At 42.1% G+C, this 17008-nt stretch overlaps 2 protein-coding genes across 4 annotated transcripts in view; one reads left to right on the top strand and one right to left on the bottom strand.

Annotated features, from left to right (window-relative positions):
• PACC1 (proton activated chloride channel 1) overlaps positions 1-17008 on the top strand; it is a 79828-nt gene that overhangs the window by 49397 nt on the left and 13423 nt on the right. Inside the window, exons 1-3 of one of the 3 annotated variants that reach the window (XM_048934953.1) lie at positions 10549-10659; positions 14320-14416; positions 15732-15941. In XM_048934953.1, the coding sequence (XP_048790910.1) occupies positions 10624-10659; positions 14320-14416; positions 15732-15941 (343 nt within the window). In that variant the 5' untranslated portion in view covers positions 10549-10623. Of the gene's footprint in view, positions 1-10548; positions 10660-14256; positions 14417-15731; positions 15942-17008 lie in introns of those variants that run through there. The other 2 variants (XM_048934954.1, XM_048934955.1) reach the window with 2 other exon arrangements.
• On the bottom strand, positions 6042-10434 carry NENF (neudesin neurotrophic factor). Its single transcript, XM_048934956.1, has 4 exons — positions 10253-10434; positions 9002-9062; positions 8039-8142; positions 6042-7620 (listed from the first exon to the last, which is right to left on the bottom strand). The coding sequence occupies exons 1-4, from the start codon at positions 10415-10417 to the stop codon at positions 7444-7446; spliced, it is 507 nt and encodes a 168-aa protein (XP_048790913.1). The 5' UTR covers positions 10418-10434; the 3' UTR covers positions 6042-7443.

Genomic DNA, 17008 nt, shown 5'->3' with positions numbered 1-17008 from the left:
AATTAACTTCTGGCATCGTCTGGAGGCAAGATCCTAGGGCTGTGCAGCTGGCAGGTTAGTGATGGTTGTCATGAATATTAAATGATAAGAACTGAAAGCTCCAGAGAGACGCTTTGCACACATGTGATGTACGGACGCAGACAGCGCAGAGACTGGCTCTCTGTACACTGTCTCAAAAGGAAGCAGCACTGAGCACATCAGGATGATCTTTATAAACCTGAAGGCCAACTTGTAATGCATTGTTTGAAAGTTAGATGTATTAGTGATTTATAGCTGGAAGCAGAAGTCTGCTTTCTGAAGTACATGTAGATGACAGGTAAATGATATCAGTGCTGTTCTCTCTCTTATTAGCTGTTTCAAACATCTTTGAGCTTAGCACTTGCTAAAAATCTTACAGAGGAGTAACCCTTAGTGTTGACATTTGTATCAGCTCACTGTTGTGCAGCTGCATCTCTACCCCTTCCTCTGCAGTTCCTCTATTTCCTCCTTTGTTTTCTTCCTCTCTGAAACCATCACACTGCAGGTCATAGCACTGTGAATTACAGTTGTGACTCCTTCCTGACAGGACAGGAGCTTGCTATTCAAAGTGTGCTTCCTCAGCTCCAGAGGGGTAAAAACAACTCCTGCAACATAGAATTGCTCCAGCACAGGAATAAATTACATTCAGAAAGTTTGGATTGAATTGAAGTAATATTAGCATAGGTCCAAGGTAATTCTGCAGTTACGTTCAGTTTCTAAGAGGATAAAATGCTTCCATGATGAGTGAAACATTCTCTATAGCTTAAAGAGTAGTCTTCTACTACACTGTAAATTGGGGTGAGGTTCTTGACTGATAATGGCTATGGTTATGTAAATTTATATCAACTTAATCAACCTGTGGTTCAGTGATTTTCAGACACCAAAATGAATGAGCTGAAATAGCAAAGTAGGTTTTCTCAGATAACTACATGTAGGCATGGTCCATTTTGTGCTGCTTTTCTGAGTTTAAAAAGATAAAGTAAATCTAAACTATTTTTAGGTGCAATGAGTCAGTGTAAATGCGTTGATGGAAAAAGATATAACTGAAAGGACGGTCCAGTTAGAGGAAGTTATGAAATGTAATGCTTTTATATAAACATTCTGCAGAACTGATTTGGCTTTCCAAACACAGTGCTTCGCAGTGGGTCATGGAGGCTTCACCACTCACATGGTGCTGCCCATCTCTGCTTTCAATTCAAATGCATTAAACGCAGAATGTGTTTTTAATACAGAATTGTAGAACTACTGATGTAAATAATCGATGCAGTTCTTAGAGTGTTGTTATGTGCATATGAATGGTGTGTGCAGTCAGAAATAGAAGAGGCCAGCAGGTTGCTAGCTGTGGAAAAAAAGAAGCATTTGGTGAGATATTTTTTTCAGTTAGCATCAGGGCAACCCCTGACTTATTTTTGCTGCTGTTAAATCAAACACTGTAATGGAGTGGGAGCTACTCTTTTAAGGGTAACATAAGCCAGATTTGTTTAAAAGACTCATCTAGAATGCCTTTGGTTTTCACAGAATCATGAGAAACTTACATCCAAACTCTCTGACACAGCATGCAGTGTTGCCTGCTACAATATTATGGAATAATCATTTGCAGCTATTTCCCTGTGTATTAAATGTTCTCATAAATACATATTAATTTGTTTAACAGATACAGCTAATATAATTATTCAGATAAAAACCTGCTGAAGAATTTACTCCTTCTTTTCCAAGCTGAAAAGCTTCTTAAGATGCTAACAGAAATTCATGTTAGTTTGTCTGCAAAGTCTACAAACTCTGGTTTGAGGGTTGGAAGCCCACTTCTTACTTATTTGAAATATCTCATTTATTTTAAAATAAACCAGCTAAGCCTAGTTTATGGATGTAAAGTTTACCTCTAGCTTCCAGCTGCAGCTTCATTTTGCACATTCTGAATGTATAATTATGCATCTTGGCAATGTTGTGAAATACCTTCTATACAATATCTTTAACAGCTGAGCCACAGGTACTGCTGGGGTCATTGTTCTTCTTACCAGTATTCCAGTAAATGTCCAATGGGCACAGGCAAATTCCAAGAGACGACAGACATGGATGAACATGAGCCATTGTATCCAACTGATGTTGCCTTCTTCAAATGGCTGAAAGCTCCCAATACAGCAAAGGGAATTTGAGGGAGACATGAGCTCATTTAACAGACAGGAAACCTGCAACTTGCAGAGCTGTAGTGGAGCACTGCACTTTGATCTCTGTGTCCCTGGTCAGGAAAATTGCAGCCTTCTTTCTTCAGCTAAAGTGGGTGTCTTCTGAAGATGAAAGGAGAAGAATTGCTAAGTTATGGGCTGAATAGCACCTGTGCGATTTGCTGTGAATCCAGGCACCTGCAAGGTATCAAAGCCATATGCCTCAGTATTTATGGAAATGAGACTGAGTGTCAAGCAAGGAGCCAGCAGCCACAAACTGCTGAATTTCCCAGAACCGCATCTGAAGGGGATGTCACACTTTTCCATTCTGAAGTTCAACCTTTTCTCTGAGTGCATCAGCAGATTTCACCACTTCTGAAACTGTGCTCTCCTGTGAGTTATTTATAACCTCCTGCTGCTTTCCATAGGTTGAATTTCACTCACTTTCATTCTCTGCTGTGGATTGTTCTATCCCAGTGATGTACTGCTGCTTCACATGTTCACCTTTCAACAGCCTGTTTTCTTCCAGCTCCAAGACATACTAGTCTCAAAGGAGACCATTCAGAGAACTGGGAAGGAAGTATTTATCTTTGGCAGCAGCAACTTAAAGACATATGTGATATTCAGTGTATAGAATCATAGAGACTCAGCACATACTCCTAAAACATCCCTGCAAAGCATTCATTTTTGAAGTACCTCTAGGAGATGCACAGATGCACAGTGCTGCCGTTCAAAATTAACACTTTACATTTTGTGTAACAATATTTAGATTTTTCAATGAAACTGCCTTTAAGAGCTGAGCTCAAACATAAAAATTATCAAAGGGCTAAATGTAGAATGAGATGAAATCATTCAGCATTTATCTGTGATCATTACCAAAAGAACCTTTCAATTTTAAGTAAAGGGTAGGTAGCTGCAGTCTCCCAGGTTGCTCTCGATCTGCCACAGCTCCTTTTGACCAGTTAGGAGTTTAATCTATAAAGTTATCCTTCAGGCATAGTGGGTTGGTGGCTTGGCAACAACACTCTGCATATCCAACACTACTGATTTACTATTGCTGCAGAAGAGCACAGAACAACACATAAGGACATTTTCACTTTAATCATCATCTAATTCTGTCTGCCTGAGTACCAGAAAAGAAGATGCCCTTTCCTTTGCAGACTGAAGCAAATACTACCTGTAGGCCTTTTTTATTCAGAGACTCTCCTGTCTGGAAAAGTAGGGCTGCAAGGCTTTAAGTTCAGCTCTACTTTCCAACATTCCTACACGTTAGGACTGTTTACATTCAGTACATGCGACTGTTTATCATTAGCCTACTATTGGTGGTGTTGTAATCTCTTAAAGCCCAAGGAGACATGCCAAGAAGTATAACAACCTCATATTCTGGTTTTCTTGGATGGCTTATCTCTAACATGGCTTTTACCCAGATTTTTCTAAACTTTTAACTTCTCAGAAGGATCATGTCTCATGTCAGAAGGATTAAGGCTGGTGTCAAGCTCAGGACAGAGAACAGTAATCTGAAATATTCATTACAGGGCAGAATTTCTGATTGCAGCAGCTACAAATAACCTATGGGAAACAGTAATAGGAATTGTTTATTCAGGAGTACATCCTGTTGCTCTGCAGTTAATCCAGGTGCAGAGCTCTATTTTTAATAGAAAGTTAATTATTGTGGATTTCTTGTCAACAGCTAACCCAAGCCAAGAAGATCTGAGCATATGTTTTGTAAACAAGTAAATTAGGACTTGCACCTCTGACTGAAAAGGAAAAAAAAACCCAAAGGAAGCTGTGTAAATATTGACAGGCTATAAGCTTACATTGTTATCACTGACCACATTTGACTGAAATAAAAATGGGAAGCCCTGTCTGTTACCAGATCTGCATGTACTGCTTTGCCAAATCTACCTTTCCAGTATAGATTACCCCAGTACCATCCTAAGATGTGTTCTTACTTCCTGACTCTTCTATTGTCAGGGTTAGGTTTTTTGTGTAAGGTTTTTGACTGGTTCTGTGTTTTGTTTTTTTGTTTGTTTTGTCAAGACACTGAGATCAAAATAATGCCTATGCTGTGAAAGTACTTCTAGCAATAATGTTCACCTGTAATACGCTTTGAGACTTCTGAGTGAAGAAAAATCACATTTTGATATAGCACTGATTTTTCTCTCAAAGTAGTCAGATACATCCTATGTTATGTCTGCAACTATCAGCATTCACAGATAGGGCTCTGAGTCAAATACTTATTACAAATCTAAAAGTTCAGGGTCTTTCTTTGTTTTAATCAAGTCATTCACACACAAAATCTTTGAAACTGTCAGTTCCTTAGACAGTATAAGTAGCTTTCATGTGATGGGCTTACATGCATTTTACTCTATCTCAGTATTCCTCATGTTGCATTCATCTGTCATCTGAGCTGTGTGGGTCTCTATTATTTCCTGAATGGACACAAAAACTTCAAGCAATAGTATACATGCATGATGAACTGCAAAGTGTGTAACTGTTACCATTAACATCAGTTCTAGGGATTTTAAGGTGGTATTTAAGGTATTCCTGAGGTATTCCTTAAGGTATTTATTATTATCCTTAAGGTATTTATTATTCCTTAAGGTATTTATATTTAAGGTATTCCTGAGGATATCCAGTATTCATCTGAAAATATGCAAATATGAATCACCATGACTTAGCACATCTTATGGATGTGCAGCTGAATCCCAGTGAATGGCAGTAGGTGACAAGCCCTATAAGCCTATATAATTTCATAATTATTAATGTTCTGAAAAGTAGACTATTGTTAAGTACTAAAATAAGGTATTTCGGTGCAGCTATCCATTAAAACCTCAGATCATTAAAACACCCATCAGCAAGATGCAGGTTAGAAGCAGCACAGCAAAAATACTGGCACTTGCAATGAAAGAAATGCCAGAAATTAATCACCCTCCAAGGGAGCTGTGGGGTAGTAAGTGGACTACAGCAGGGCTTTACACAGTGTGTTGTTTTGACTGCAGCTTATAGATAGCGGGGGCAGTTGTCTTACTGGAATAATGCAGAGGTCAGGGAAATGCAATTGACTGAACAACACAATACCAGTTTGCTTGTGAGCAAAACAAGTAACAAACTGTCGTCAAATTAACACTGAAAGAAATATTGTGGTACTCTGAATACATTAAACAAGTAAGATTAGTTGAGGACCTATGTTTACATAAGGCTTATTGCCATAATAGTGTTCTGTTGAGTGGGAACCTCAAAGAGCCTGGGAAGTATAAGGGAATACTTCAGTTCCCCAAACAAAATGAAAACAAAAAGTAAACATTTTACATTCCAAAATGCACTCATTTCATTAGTGATATCATTCATATGAGTAACAGAAGGGAAGGACAGGAGTATCTCCCTCAGTTTGCAGACATAAGGATAGGTTGGATCCACAAGGATCTCACACTGAAAGTGGAGTTTTATCAGCCATTTCCTGTTGCAGCAGGATGTTTCTTCACCAAAATGCATCTGAGTTTGAGTATGAGTGGGAGCTGATGAATTAGCTGCGTTGAGATCAGCATTAACAGGAAAAAGCAGGGAGAAAATGATAACATTAAGCCATAAGTTACAATCTAGCTACAAAATCTAGGAAATACTGGTGGATAAACTGATCCTAGATAAAGCAATAATGTGATAGTAGTCACAGCAGCCCAAAAGTAAACTGGAAGGGAAAAGGAAGAACTGCTGGCAGAAGGACAGCAGCCATTATCAGCGAGTTGATGCGTACTCCCGTAAAAATGGCAGGTATTACATCAAGGAGCCAACTCCCAGCTACTGCTGATGGTGTATGATCAAAAGGTTAGCAGTTATAATAAAGACAGTAAACAAAACCAATCATCTGAAGTGGTATTTACTTCATAAATGCAAACCTACTTTTTTCACCCCAGAGCACCAACAAATAGAATGGGCTCTGTGGAAAACTTAGGGCTTAATAACTGGTGTAGCGATAACATACAAAACAAAAGTAAAATCAGTAGCACTGTGAAAATAAGAATAAATATTAAAAAAGTAGAAACACTTTCTATAACTGACAGGCAGCAGGCCCCTTCTCACAGCACAACATCCAAATCCTAAAGTGGAGAATCATCTAAATACATTTCCTTCCAAAAACAGCTAAAATGTTAAAGAAGTAGAAGAAAACATCTTTGAGGAAGTGGGAGCAGATGCGCAGTTTTTCCATGACAAGTCAACCTATTGCAGTGATAGAAAAAATCCACATGTGACAATTCACATTCCTCTTCAGTTACTAGAAATCAGTGGTCAGCAGCAATTTAGAAAGCGCACGCTTGTACTGTCCTCTTACTTTACTGCGTTTTGCCCTTGAGGACCTGGAGGTTTATAGTAGATAAAAAGGAAAAACAGCACATGAACGCACATTTCACTGCAACAACAACAGTGATGAAGCCAGAGTAAGAACAAAGAAAAACTAACAGAAATTTAAAATGAGACCTGAAATTGTCAGTGTGAAGGATTCTAAAATACTGTAACAAACTCGGGCTGTAAGAGTATGTGGTAAACAGTAGGTGATAATTTCCTTTTTGTTTGAGAGGAAGAGTGGAGGAAGTTAAAAGGAAATCATAATAGTCCAATATAGATGATATATTTTTTTCAGGAAAAAAAAAAGTATCACATAGTTCTCATAAAGAGAAAACCATATTTTTCCAGTAGGCTTTACATAAATATTCTATGGTAACTGTGTTTTGAGAGTGAATGTTTTTATATCCAGTGTTCTCAAACCTATCATATACTAAACCTATGATGCCTTTTAAAGTACAAGCATCTATTACACATCCTTATACACATGGGGCCAATACTCACATGAAGCAGAGAACTAATGTTAGCTCATCCAGATAATGCATTACTTTTCCAAAGAATGAAAAACAATTTGGGATTCACAAAAAAACCATTCATGTTTCAACCCTAAAGGCTTTCTTTTCTCCGCAAAGAAATGTGATTTTACATAATGTACTTGCAAACAAAGAAATACAAGCAGAAAGAACTTTCAAAAACATCAAAAAATTCCCATCATTCAGAGCAAAGACCCTGTGTGTATGCCACTAATACAGATCTGTTTTCTTTCATATTTTCAGTTATGCATTACAAATATTAGCTGTCATTGATCAGTCTTCTGCTTAGAAAATGTAGATGTGTATACATATCCAGTACATAGGGTTGTGCCTTTCAGGAAATATATCATGCTTCTCCCCAGGCATTTTCCAGGTACAAAAATGCTTTATCAAAATTCATCTCTAATGTTGAAGTGTGGCTGATCTTCAGGCTTAAAGTCTAGATTGGGGCTGCCATCCTCATTCAGAATTCTTCGAGAAGTATAGCCAACAATTGGATATTTGGCTTTGTAAACATTATTGAAGATATCATCCAGTGACTTTAGTTCCTCTTCCGTGAGTCCTGTCTAAACGAATTAGGGTCAAAGAAATAAAAATGTAAGTATTAAAATTAATTTTTCTCTTCTTTTGATTACTGTGATTCTGAAGGTCAACTTTTGGGTTTATTTTGGAGGGCATGATTAACTAAATTGATGGACTAACCTGTAATTTCTTTCTTCTCATTCAGCCTTACAAAACTTTAACATATTCAGGTCAAACAAACTGTTAAGTCACCTTTCTTTTTTTTTTTTTTTAAGAAGTAAATCAGATGTACAGTGAGCAACAACACTTCCCTTCCAACCAAACTGTTCTATTCTCATACAAGCTAATTGAATGTTATCATTCACCATCTTTCTGAGCTTTTCACTTACACTGACTAGCAGCACACGAAGCCAAAGAATGAAATTTTGCAAGATGCAATGAAATTACTTGTCAGTTTCTTACTATGTCATGAGTAAGATCTGCTGGATCCAGAGACATCTTTGCAACTCCTCTTGTTGAATCTTTCCCAACCAAAGCATTGTATGGGGCTCCTTTTCCATAAAATTCTGTCAAACAACAATAACAAAATAAACACAAAACTGCACAAAGTAATGATCTGACAGTGTAAGGGCTTGTTTCAGCCTGTAATTTTCACCAGCCTATTTCACTTGCTAGTGAGTTGAAACTGTTACCTCAAGTCTAAGATTCTTCCTTCCAAAATTTTTTATTCTCAGTCCTCAGAAAGCAGAGGACAGAATTTAACACAGCCACTGCATTCCAATGCTGCAGTCTCAAAATTTTAGGGAGCAGTGCTTTACATTCTCATAGACTGTTTGTAGACTCCAGAATTTGCAAGCCTTGTCTCACTTAGGATTTGAAGATTATCGGACACGTATGCCCAAGCAAGGCATATGAATAAGCTTAGGACAAGCACAGCAGCAAGCCATGAAGGCCTGTTATGGCATTAAGTTGAATGGCCAGGAACCTTTGGTGCCTTCAAACATTTTATAACCTCCTGTTTCCTTTTCTGCTTTCCACTGAAAGAAAAAAAACTCCGTGCAGTGTGATACAGGAGCATCCAAGTTAGCCTTGATCTGGCCAGTTCATGTGCCCAGAGTAGTAAGACAGCAAGGACATGGGGAGCCAGGCAGACGTCTCCAGCATTTCTGCCATCAGCCCGAGCTGCCTGCACTATGCTGGATTATCTGTGGGTGTGCAGTAACTGCAAACCAGAGTACATCCTAGAAACAACCTTAGTGTGGGAGGCACCAGCAGAGGAAAACTGAGTTTTTTAAAAAACAGAAAACATATATTCTTTTTATTGCAACTGAACTGTGGGTTTTTAATAGTGTGCGGACATTTGAAAACAAATGACTGAACAATAGCACAAAAACAAAGGAGAAAGGAGAGGAAAACCCAACTTGCCTTTTCCAGAGGTGACATCAAACACTACCCCCTTCACTGCTAGGTAAATGGGCTGTCCTTCCTGAAAGAAAGAAGTTGGTATGTCCTCAGTTCTTAACAGTAGGCAAAATATAATTACTTTTACCTATAAAATCTGTAAGTGCTCAGCATGCTTAGGAGTGGATAAAATGCTTATTTGTCTGTTCTCAAGCAGCTTACAATCTAATGCACAGTAAATACACAGCCTGTAGTCAACAACCTGGTACAAATGGCATGTCTGTACATGGGCAATGTAGTGCATGGTATTTTCATACCTGGCCATTCTGAAGGCTCTCAGATACCACCTACTCATGCATCCTTGTGTCAGCTACTGGCCACATGCAGCAGGAAGAGAAGAAACAACAACGAAAATGGTGTCAGGAACTACAAAGGAGGTAAAGAAAGGCTGTGCCCTCCTACATCACAAGCCGCTCCCTGCAAAAAAATCTTGGTGCCATCTGAAGACCGACAGCAATATTGCATCTCCCCGCCCTTCTCCTGAATGCTTTAGGGTGTGTGAAGTGTATGGCTGTATTCCATAATGCAGTGCCTTTTTTTGGAGCTGACAGTGATGAAAACTGTTTACTTTGCAGAAATCTGTTTGTATGTATACAAACAAACCTGTTTTCTCCCTTGACATTTCTTGCTTGTGCTTCACACTGTCTCTACATCTTGCTCTTGGGAATGCAGATGGATGTTGCCCCAGTTAAAAAGACGCAGGCAAACAGCATTCTTTATTTGCTTAAGAGAGTAAGGGATTAACACCCAAATGGGATCTGCTGCTGTCTGCCTGCATGAGGTGTGCAAGCTGCCGAGTTCCTTGGGAGGATGTTGAGAAGGCCCCGGGAAAGCTGGCCAGCTTGTCTGTCAAAAGAGAAGGCATCTCTCTGTATTGCAACTGATGCAGCAACTTCTCATCTGGAAGATTTGCCGACTCTCTGTCTGTCTCAGAGGAAGCTAAAAACTCTGAAATTACAATCACTTCGTTATTTTATCACCTCGGAGGGGAGAAAAAAATTGCCTAAAGGTGTGGTTTAACGAATCATTCTGAGAAAGTTTCTGTAACCTGAAGTCCAGTGACCTCGTTGGGCAGCAGTGCACGAAGCAATGCACGTCCGCCGGGCTCAGCGCGGAGCTTCGGCAGCTCCAGGCCGTGCAGCGGGACGGGCACCCGAACCCGGCTGCCTCGCGGCCCTTCAGCCGGGCAGCCCCCGCTCTCCGGCGCGGCCCTACCTGCTGCCCGTCGTATCTGGCCAGCTCGGGCTCGGTGAACAGCCGCACCGGCGCCTCGGCGGGCGGCGGAGCCTTGAAGCGCAGCTCCCGCTCGGCCGCCGTCAGCACCGCTACCGCCATCAGCAGCGCGGCCCCTGACGGCCGTCCCGCCGCGCCGCCCGCCATGCCGCCAGCCCCGCCCCCGCGCGCCGGCCCGCGGGAGGAGCGCGGCACCGCCTCTCCTCTCGCCGCCAACCGCAGCCCCGCGGCCGGCAGCGCGCCTCGCGCCGCACTACGCCTCCCAGCAGCCCCGCGGCGGGCCGTCCAGGCGCCTGCGCGGCCCGGCACGGGCAGGGCGGCGGGGTTCGGCCGTGCCGCCTCGCGCCGATGCCATGCTGAGGCCGGAGCCGTCTGCGTCTTACAAGGAGGTACGGCGCGGGGGGCGAGGCGGCGGGGAGGGCTGTCGCTTGTGGAGCGGAGGAGCCGGCTCTTTGGGCGCGGCGGCTCTGGCGGTGCGATTCCTTCCTTGCTCGTGCCCGGCGTTCCCGTCAGCCCATCTGCGGCAGAGCTACAGAAGGGTGCTGCTTTTCGCATCCTGCGGGGAAAGGCAGCACAGGTGCGTCGGTGCTCGTGTAGCGGCTGTGTGCTCCGTACGCCTGAGGCGGCGCGAGGGCTCCTGCGGCGGAGCTGCGGCTGCTGGCCGCGCGGGGCTTCGCCCCAAGGAGTTGTGGTTCAGCTCGGCGCCGCTCGATCGGTTCCAGCTGTGTCTGTTCACGTCGGAGCAGAAGGCGTTAGAAGGTGATGAATAAGTTGTCCGGCGGCAGGCCTGCAGAGACAGGTTCTACTTTTGTTTATGAGGGTTTTATCGAGTAGGAAGGCCTCATCCCGTAATTATCAGGATGACGTTAGCATCGTTAAGGTTGGAAAAGACCACTAAAATCGTTTAGTCCAATGCCAACCCACCCCCCCCATGCCCAATGACCACGTCCCTCAGTGCCACATCTCCATGTTCCCCGAACGCCTCCAGGGATGGTGACTCCACCACGTCCCTGGGCAGCCTGTGCCACTGCCTCACTGCTATTGCTGAGAAGAGATGTTTCCTAATATCCAACCTGAACCTCCCTTGATGTAACTTGAGGCCATTCCCTCTCATCCTATCACTGTTACCCAGGAGAAGAGGCTGGCCACCACTTGCTTTCAGGTGATTGTAGAGCATTGAGCTCTCCCCTGAGCCTCCAGATTGAACAATCCCAGCTCTCCCAGCAGCTCCCATAAGACTTGTGCTCCAGGCCCCTCACAGCTTCGTTACCCTTCTCTCGACACGCTCCAGGGCCTCATGGCACATAACTCATGTAAAAGCTTGCATTCGGGGGAGTGCTTGAGACAGTCACTGATGTCACAGAGACACCTAAAAGCAGAGACCAAACTATGCACATTGCCCTGTGCGTCAGCCAGCACCACCCAGCCCTGCTCCACGTACCACGTCCCCAGCTCCATAGTGCCTGTCTGCTTTCCATCTCTCCTCTGGATAGTGAGCAGTGCACCTGCCCGAGCAAGGATGCTGGCATAGCTGGAGTTATCTTCTCTGTGTTTGTTTTTCCAGTGTGTGGGATGGGGAAGGAACTGCTGGGTCACGGGCAGGCTCCTGCTGTTGTTTCCCAGTCAGCTGCATGTGCTGAGCCCAGAGGATTGCTGAACAAAGCTCCATATCATGTCCTTCTTGCTCTCAATATCATATCTCCATGTCCTCTTGTAAGCTTAACTGTCCCGTGAGTTGCGTTCATTGTACCTCTCAGTGAGAGGCTTCACCTCTCTATGAAAAATAGCAGAGGAAAAGCCAGCCTGTGGGAGTAAAAACACCACTATACCTGATAAATTCAATTCACTAACGTCACCTGCCACAATCTGGGGATTTTGTCCAAGTTTCTGGAAAAACTGGAATAAACTGAATGTAGTACTGCTGTGCTGGTTCTCTGCAGCTCTGTATGCAAGTTACCATGCTGGTTGGTCTGTGATGTAGGGCCACAAGCAGTGCTAGCTTCTAGCAGCCACAGTTGGGCTTACTTACCTCTGTTTCTTCTCAACGCAGGTGTTTGGGATTTGCAGTGAAATTAGTTGGTTAAGGGGAGGCTTGTGCATCAGCTCTACTTACTCAGTACACCTGAGTTCTGCCTGCTTTTGGCTATCTGTACTTCACTGGTGCTCCACGTGAAAGGTTTCTGAAACTGTGCGTGCATTTTAAGTAGAGATCATAAAACATGTGGTCGCTTACTGGTTTTCCTGTTTGTTTCTAAGCTGGCTGCTTCTCTTCCTACTTATTAGAATCAAGAGGATCTCTCTTGAGATGATAACAAGTGTTGCATACTATGTTCTTGTTTAAACCCCTGTTGAGATCTTGCTGTTAGGAACAGAGCGCACTTAACCCTCATGATGTCAGCTGATGAGGTGTGAGATCAGGGAACCCAGCCAGTGAGGTGCAGGAGTCAGTTGAGACACTGCGTGGACGTTGTAACTCCTGTAAACTCTTTGGGTCAAGAATTTCCATCAGTGTATAATTCAGAGTGGCTTTTTAGCTGATTTAGCTAAACTGGTACAAAAGGCTTAGTGAATGTTCTTCCTTTGTCACAAGAGCTTATTTTAGGTAAGGTAAATAAGTAGAACTGACGTGGCCCTGCATAAAGGGGCAGTCTTGAGTTTCATTTATTTTATAATGATTATTGGACAAAAAATATCTTCAGTCATATCCAGGTACGTCTCCTGCAAAGGAGCTGAGTGTAGCCTATGATTTACCTGTGTATTCCATGCGTTATGCTAACAGAAAGCATACTTTGTTTTAAATGCTTAGCACATAAATAACTGATGAATGCTTCCAGCTTGCTTTGTATGGCAGAAACAAATACAGAAATGTGTCAGGAGGTGATGGAGGCTTTACATCAGCCTTCTGAGATGTGAAATTAATGAATTCTTTCCTAATAAATGCAAATGATGAACTGTTAATGATGTAATGACAATAATTTTAGTACTGAATTGGAGTTGCACAAAAGAAAAGCGCTTATGGATACAGACAGTAACTGTTCAGTTGGGGACATAAAGTTTATTAGCATTCAGTGTGGGTACTGCATTTAGTATGCACCCTTTTTCCTTGAAGTAGGAGCAAAACTAATTTCCCTGAATTAGCTATTTGATACTGAGTGTTTAGCTGGATGGGTACTGTGCAGAACATGATATGCTGTAAGCTTGGGACTCGGTTTACCATGCTGCAGTTTGTGTTGTTCCCTTCCATGAAAGAAACTTGGAAGACGTGCAAGGTGTACTTTTAACACACAGGAGGGGGCAAAACAAAAAGTCAATCATTTCCTAATCCCTTGTGATCTTCTGATATGAGGAGCTTCTAACTCTGATGAAGGTGTCATGGTGGTTGGGACCCAGAGCTCTGAATAGCAAAAACAAGAAAACATCAGGTCTCTGCTGGTGTGGAAACACTGGAAGACCAATTAGTTGCATCACCACTAATGTAGAATAGTATTTACAGAGAGCTCAAAGAAACATTAAGGGTGTCTTAATGTCTTGTAATGACCCACCCACCTACCTATATAGCTGGGACTGCATTTGAGTTTTTGTCCTAATATCTGTCAAAATTCATTTTGCTTTTTACATACTTCTCTATTAAGGGGTGCTGATGCTCTGTTTGTTGGTATGTGGTGTGGTATCTTTATACCTAAAATATGTTACTGAGTAACAGAACAGAGTTCCTGCCTATTTCAGAAGGCATCCCCTTAATTGGGGGTTCTGTGTGAGCTGAAATTGCCAGGGAAGGAATTGCATCCGTCTTGAAAGAAAAGGTGATGTTATTCTTGAGACAGCAGGCTAGAAGTAGGTTAAATGCAGTATGAGTGGCACTTAATTTTCAGCTCTAGATCTATGCAAATGTGACTCCAGTGAACAATTGGAACAGACACTGGGTGCTGTTGGAGGTATGGTTTTGTGTGTTTGGTTAGTTCGAGCCTCTCTTATTTGTACCATAGAAATTCCAGCAATTGCAAGTTGAGAGCATGTTTGGAAATTGAACCACTGTTTTAACTACACAGCTGAGTGAAGATGTGGAACAAGTATCTGAAAACCCGACAGATGAGAGAGAAGGAGAGATGGAAGTTGATGAAGATACCAGCTCTGCTATTTTACCAGGTGAGAACTGTTGACCTCAAGATTATGAGTTTTTAAGTACCTATTAAGCTGTTTCTGTGCAAGATTTTGGGGTTTTTTTTTGTTTTTGTTTTCAGTAAATGCACCGATGTGGGCTAGATTTGAACATTAAGGTATGCCAACCTGCAATGAATATCCCCTAAATGTTTTGCAGCTGCTCAAGACAGACTTTTTGTTAGTAGTGCAATTTTATGCATGTTAATGACCTAATTTCCTTGGCTGACATCTCCTGGCAATGAAGTTTGGAACACTTGTGTGGCCACGGACTTTTATATGTGGTTATGTGTTCAGTAGGAGCTACAAAAAGACTAGTGTTTGCTGCGGTAAGGAGCAAACAGCAAACCCTGCCATTATAGCTGAAGGGCAGAGTGTGGCATGGCCTGAAAGGGCCTGACTCATTAAATTACACCACACGGAAAAGTCAGTTTAAAATATGCCTATTTATCTTCTTCCATGCGTTTAGTTTTGATGTTTATTTTGCAGGTTCAGCTTTATATTGCTCACAATCAAAATATGAACGTGTAACTTCAGTACATCATTTTTTTTACTTACAAGTACTGCCAAAAGTAGTTGAGAATGCAAAGGGGTATGGAGTAAGCACTGTTTGTGTAGCTCTGGATGTGTAAGTGAGACTAGTGTGAAGATCTTCAGAGAATAAGCTTTGAAGGCAAGAAGGAAGGAATCGGGTCTGTTTTTTTCTTAGGTGTAATTGGAAAGAGCCTTCTTTTGTGAAACTTTACGGAATATGTGCCAGGAGTTACCAATTACAAACCAGAAAATAGAGGGTCACAAATTCACAGTGGCCTTTGCCATGGTGGAGGTGCCATGCAGTTAGCTATGTAAGAGCATTATTAGAATATTAAATCTCCCTGCGGACGCATATACTGAAGGTGGTCAGAATCAGATCAGACTGGAAGCAAGGAGAAATGGGTTGTTTGTTCCAGGAGGAAGGACGGAGCACTGAGAGACCTTTTCGTGTGAACTTTGAACTTTGTTTCCAGATTGGCCTTCTTGAAAATAACTGCTGTTTCCTGCCTTGTCCTTAGGTGAATGCCAAGTTCAACATTTAAAAAAGGCACAGCTGTCCAAAAACTCTGCCTCATGCTTGAGGAGGAAGCAGCTGTCTCACTGATCATTAAAGACAGCAATAGGTTGTTTGTTTGTTTGTTTGTTTTAAATCAAACTGAGCTTAAGGTTTACTTTCTTCTCAAGTGATTGATCTTTAAACAAACACTATGTAAATTCTGCCCCAAAATCTGTGTTTCAGAGTTCTAATTCATGTTCTGTTTGGTTCCAGATAGCGAACTGGGTACCGGTGCCCCATCCTTGCGTTTCAGCAAGACCTGCCTAAAGAATGTGTTCTCAGTAATTCTCCTGTTCATTTATCTGCTACTTATGGCTGTAGCTGTGTTCCTTGTCTACCAAACCATCAGTGACTTCAGAGAGAAGCTCAAGCACCCTGTGATGTCTGTCTCGTACAAGGAAGTGTCCTTGTATGATGCACCTGGTAAGACTGGTAGCTAATAAAGGGCAGCATTTGATAGCCAGGAAGTGTTTGCACACTCTAGAATGGGCCCTGTTAAGGAAAGAAGGTAATTTCTCATGGAACTGCTCCCCAGACAGCATTAATGGGGCAATGGAGCACGTAGGATCTGTTCCTGGATCTCACTCTTGCACTGGACAGTGAGGTGCTGCTGACAGTAAAGAGGAGTTTTCCAAACAACCCATAAAACAATAATAATAACAACAAAAAACAACCAACCAAAAAAAATAACCCAACAAACCCAGAAGTGGTGCCACTTCCTACTTCTGTTCTGCATTTTTTTTTAACCACTTGGAGGTGCATCAGAAGCCAACGACAATGTGGTATGACTGCAGAGAACAGTGTTGGCAAAAAAATGTAATGTGCCATCAGAGAACTGTATTGCAGTTTGCAGGAGGGATTACTCCACAGAAGCATTTTTGGATAGTGAGTTCTATAATCGCTTTTTAAAATTGCCCGGTAGCTATTTGTAAATAGAGCTGTGGTAGCAAATGTAGCTCAAACAGCATTGGGAGCCTTCTGTTAGTTTCCAGCGTAAAAATAACACTTCTGTTTGAAGTCTGTTCTGTTTGTTACCACATCTTAAATATCACAGTTCCAGTAATTGTAGTTGTAAGGTGTTTCATGTTGTTGTCTTACTCTTACAGATTTTTGTAGAATTAATGTAGCCTTTTGCTAATCAGTGCATCAGTGTTCATCAGTGTTGCTTTTGTTGCTGTTAAGGTAACAAGATGGCAAGTTGAATGCATGGGGCACTGAAGGAAGGAGTAAAACGTTTTTTACACTGATGTGTTCTGGCTATTCTTATTCTTCAAAATACATCTTGTATTTTGGTGGACAGGTCATCTCAGTTGTATGAATTAATCGCACAACTCATAAGTCATACTTCTTCTTGTAGTTGGCCTTGATTGGCTTCAGGCAAGTTTGTTTCCAGTACTGAATGTGGCATAACAAGATGTTTGGTTTGGAGCCTTGGTACTTCGCTGGGTTTCTACAGCTGAGGTATTTGAGGTATGAAGCCTCAAGCCTGA

Source organism: Lagopus muta, chromosome 2 (genome assembly GCF_023343835.1).
Source record: "Lagopus muta isolate bLagMut1 chromosome 2, bLagMut1 primary, whole genome shotgun sequence".
Lineage (NCBI taxonomy): Eukaryota > Metazoa > Chordata > Aves > Galliformes > Phasianidae > Lagopus > Lagopus muta.
This window is presented reverse-complemented; position numbering and strand designations above follow the sequence as displayed.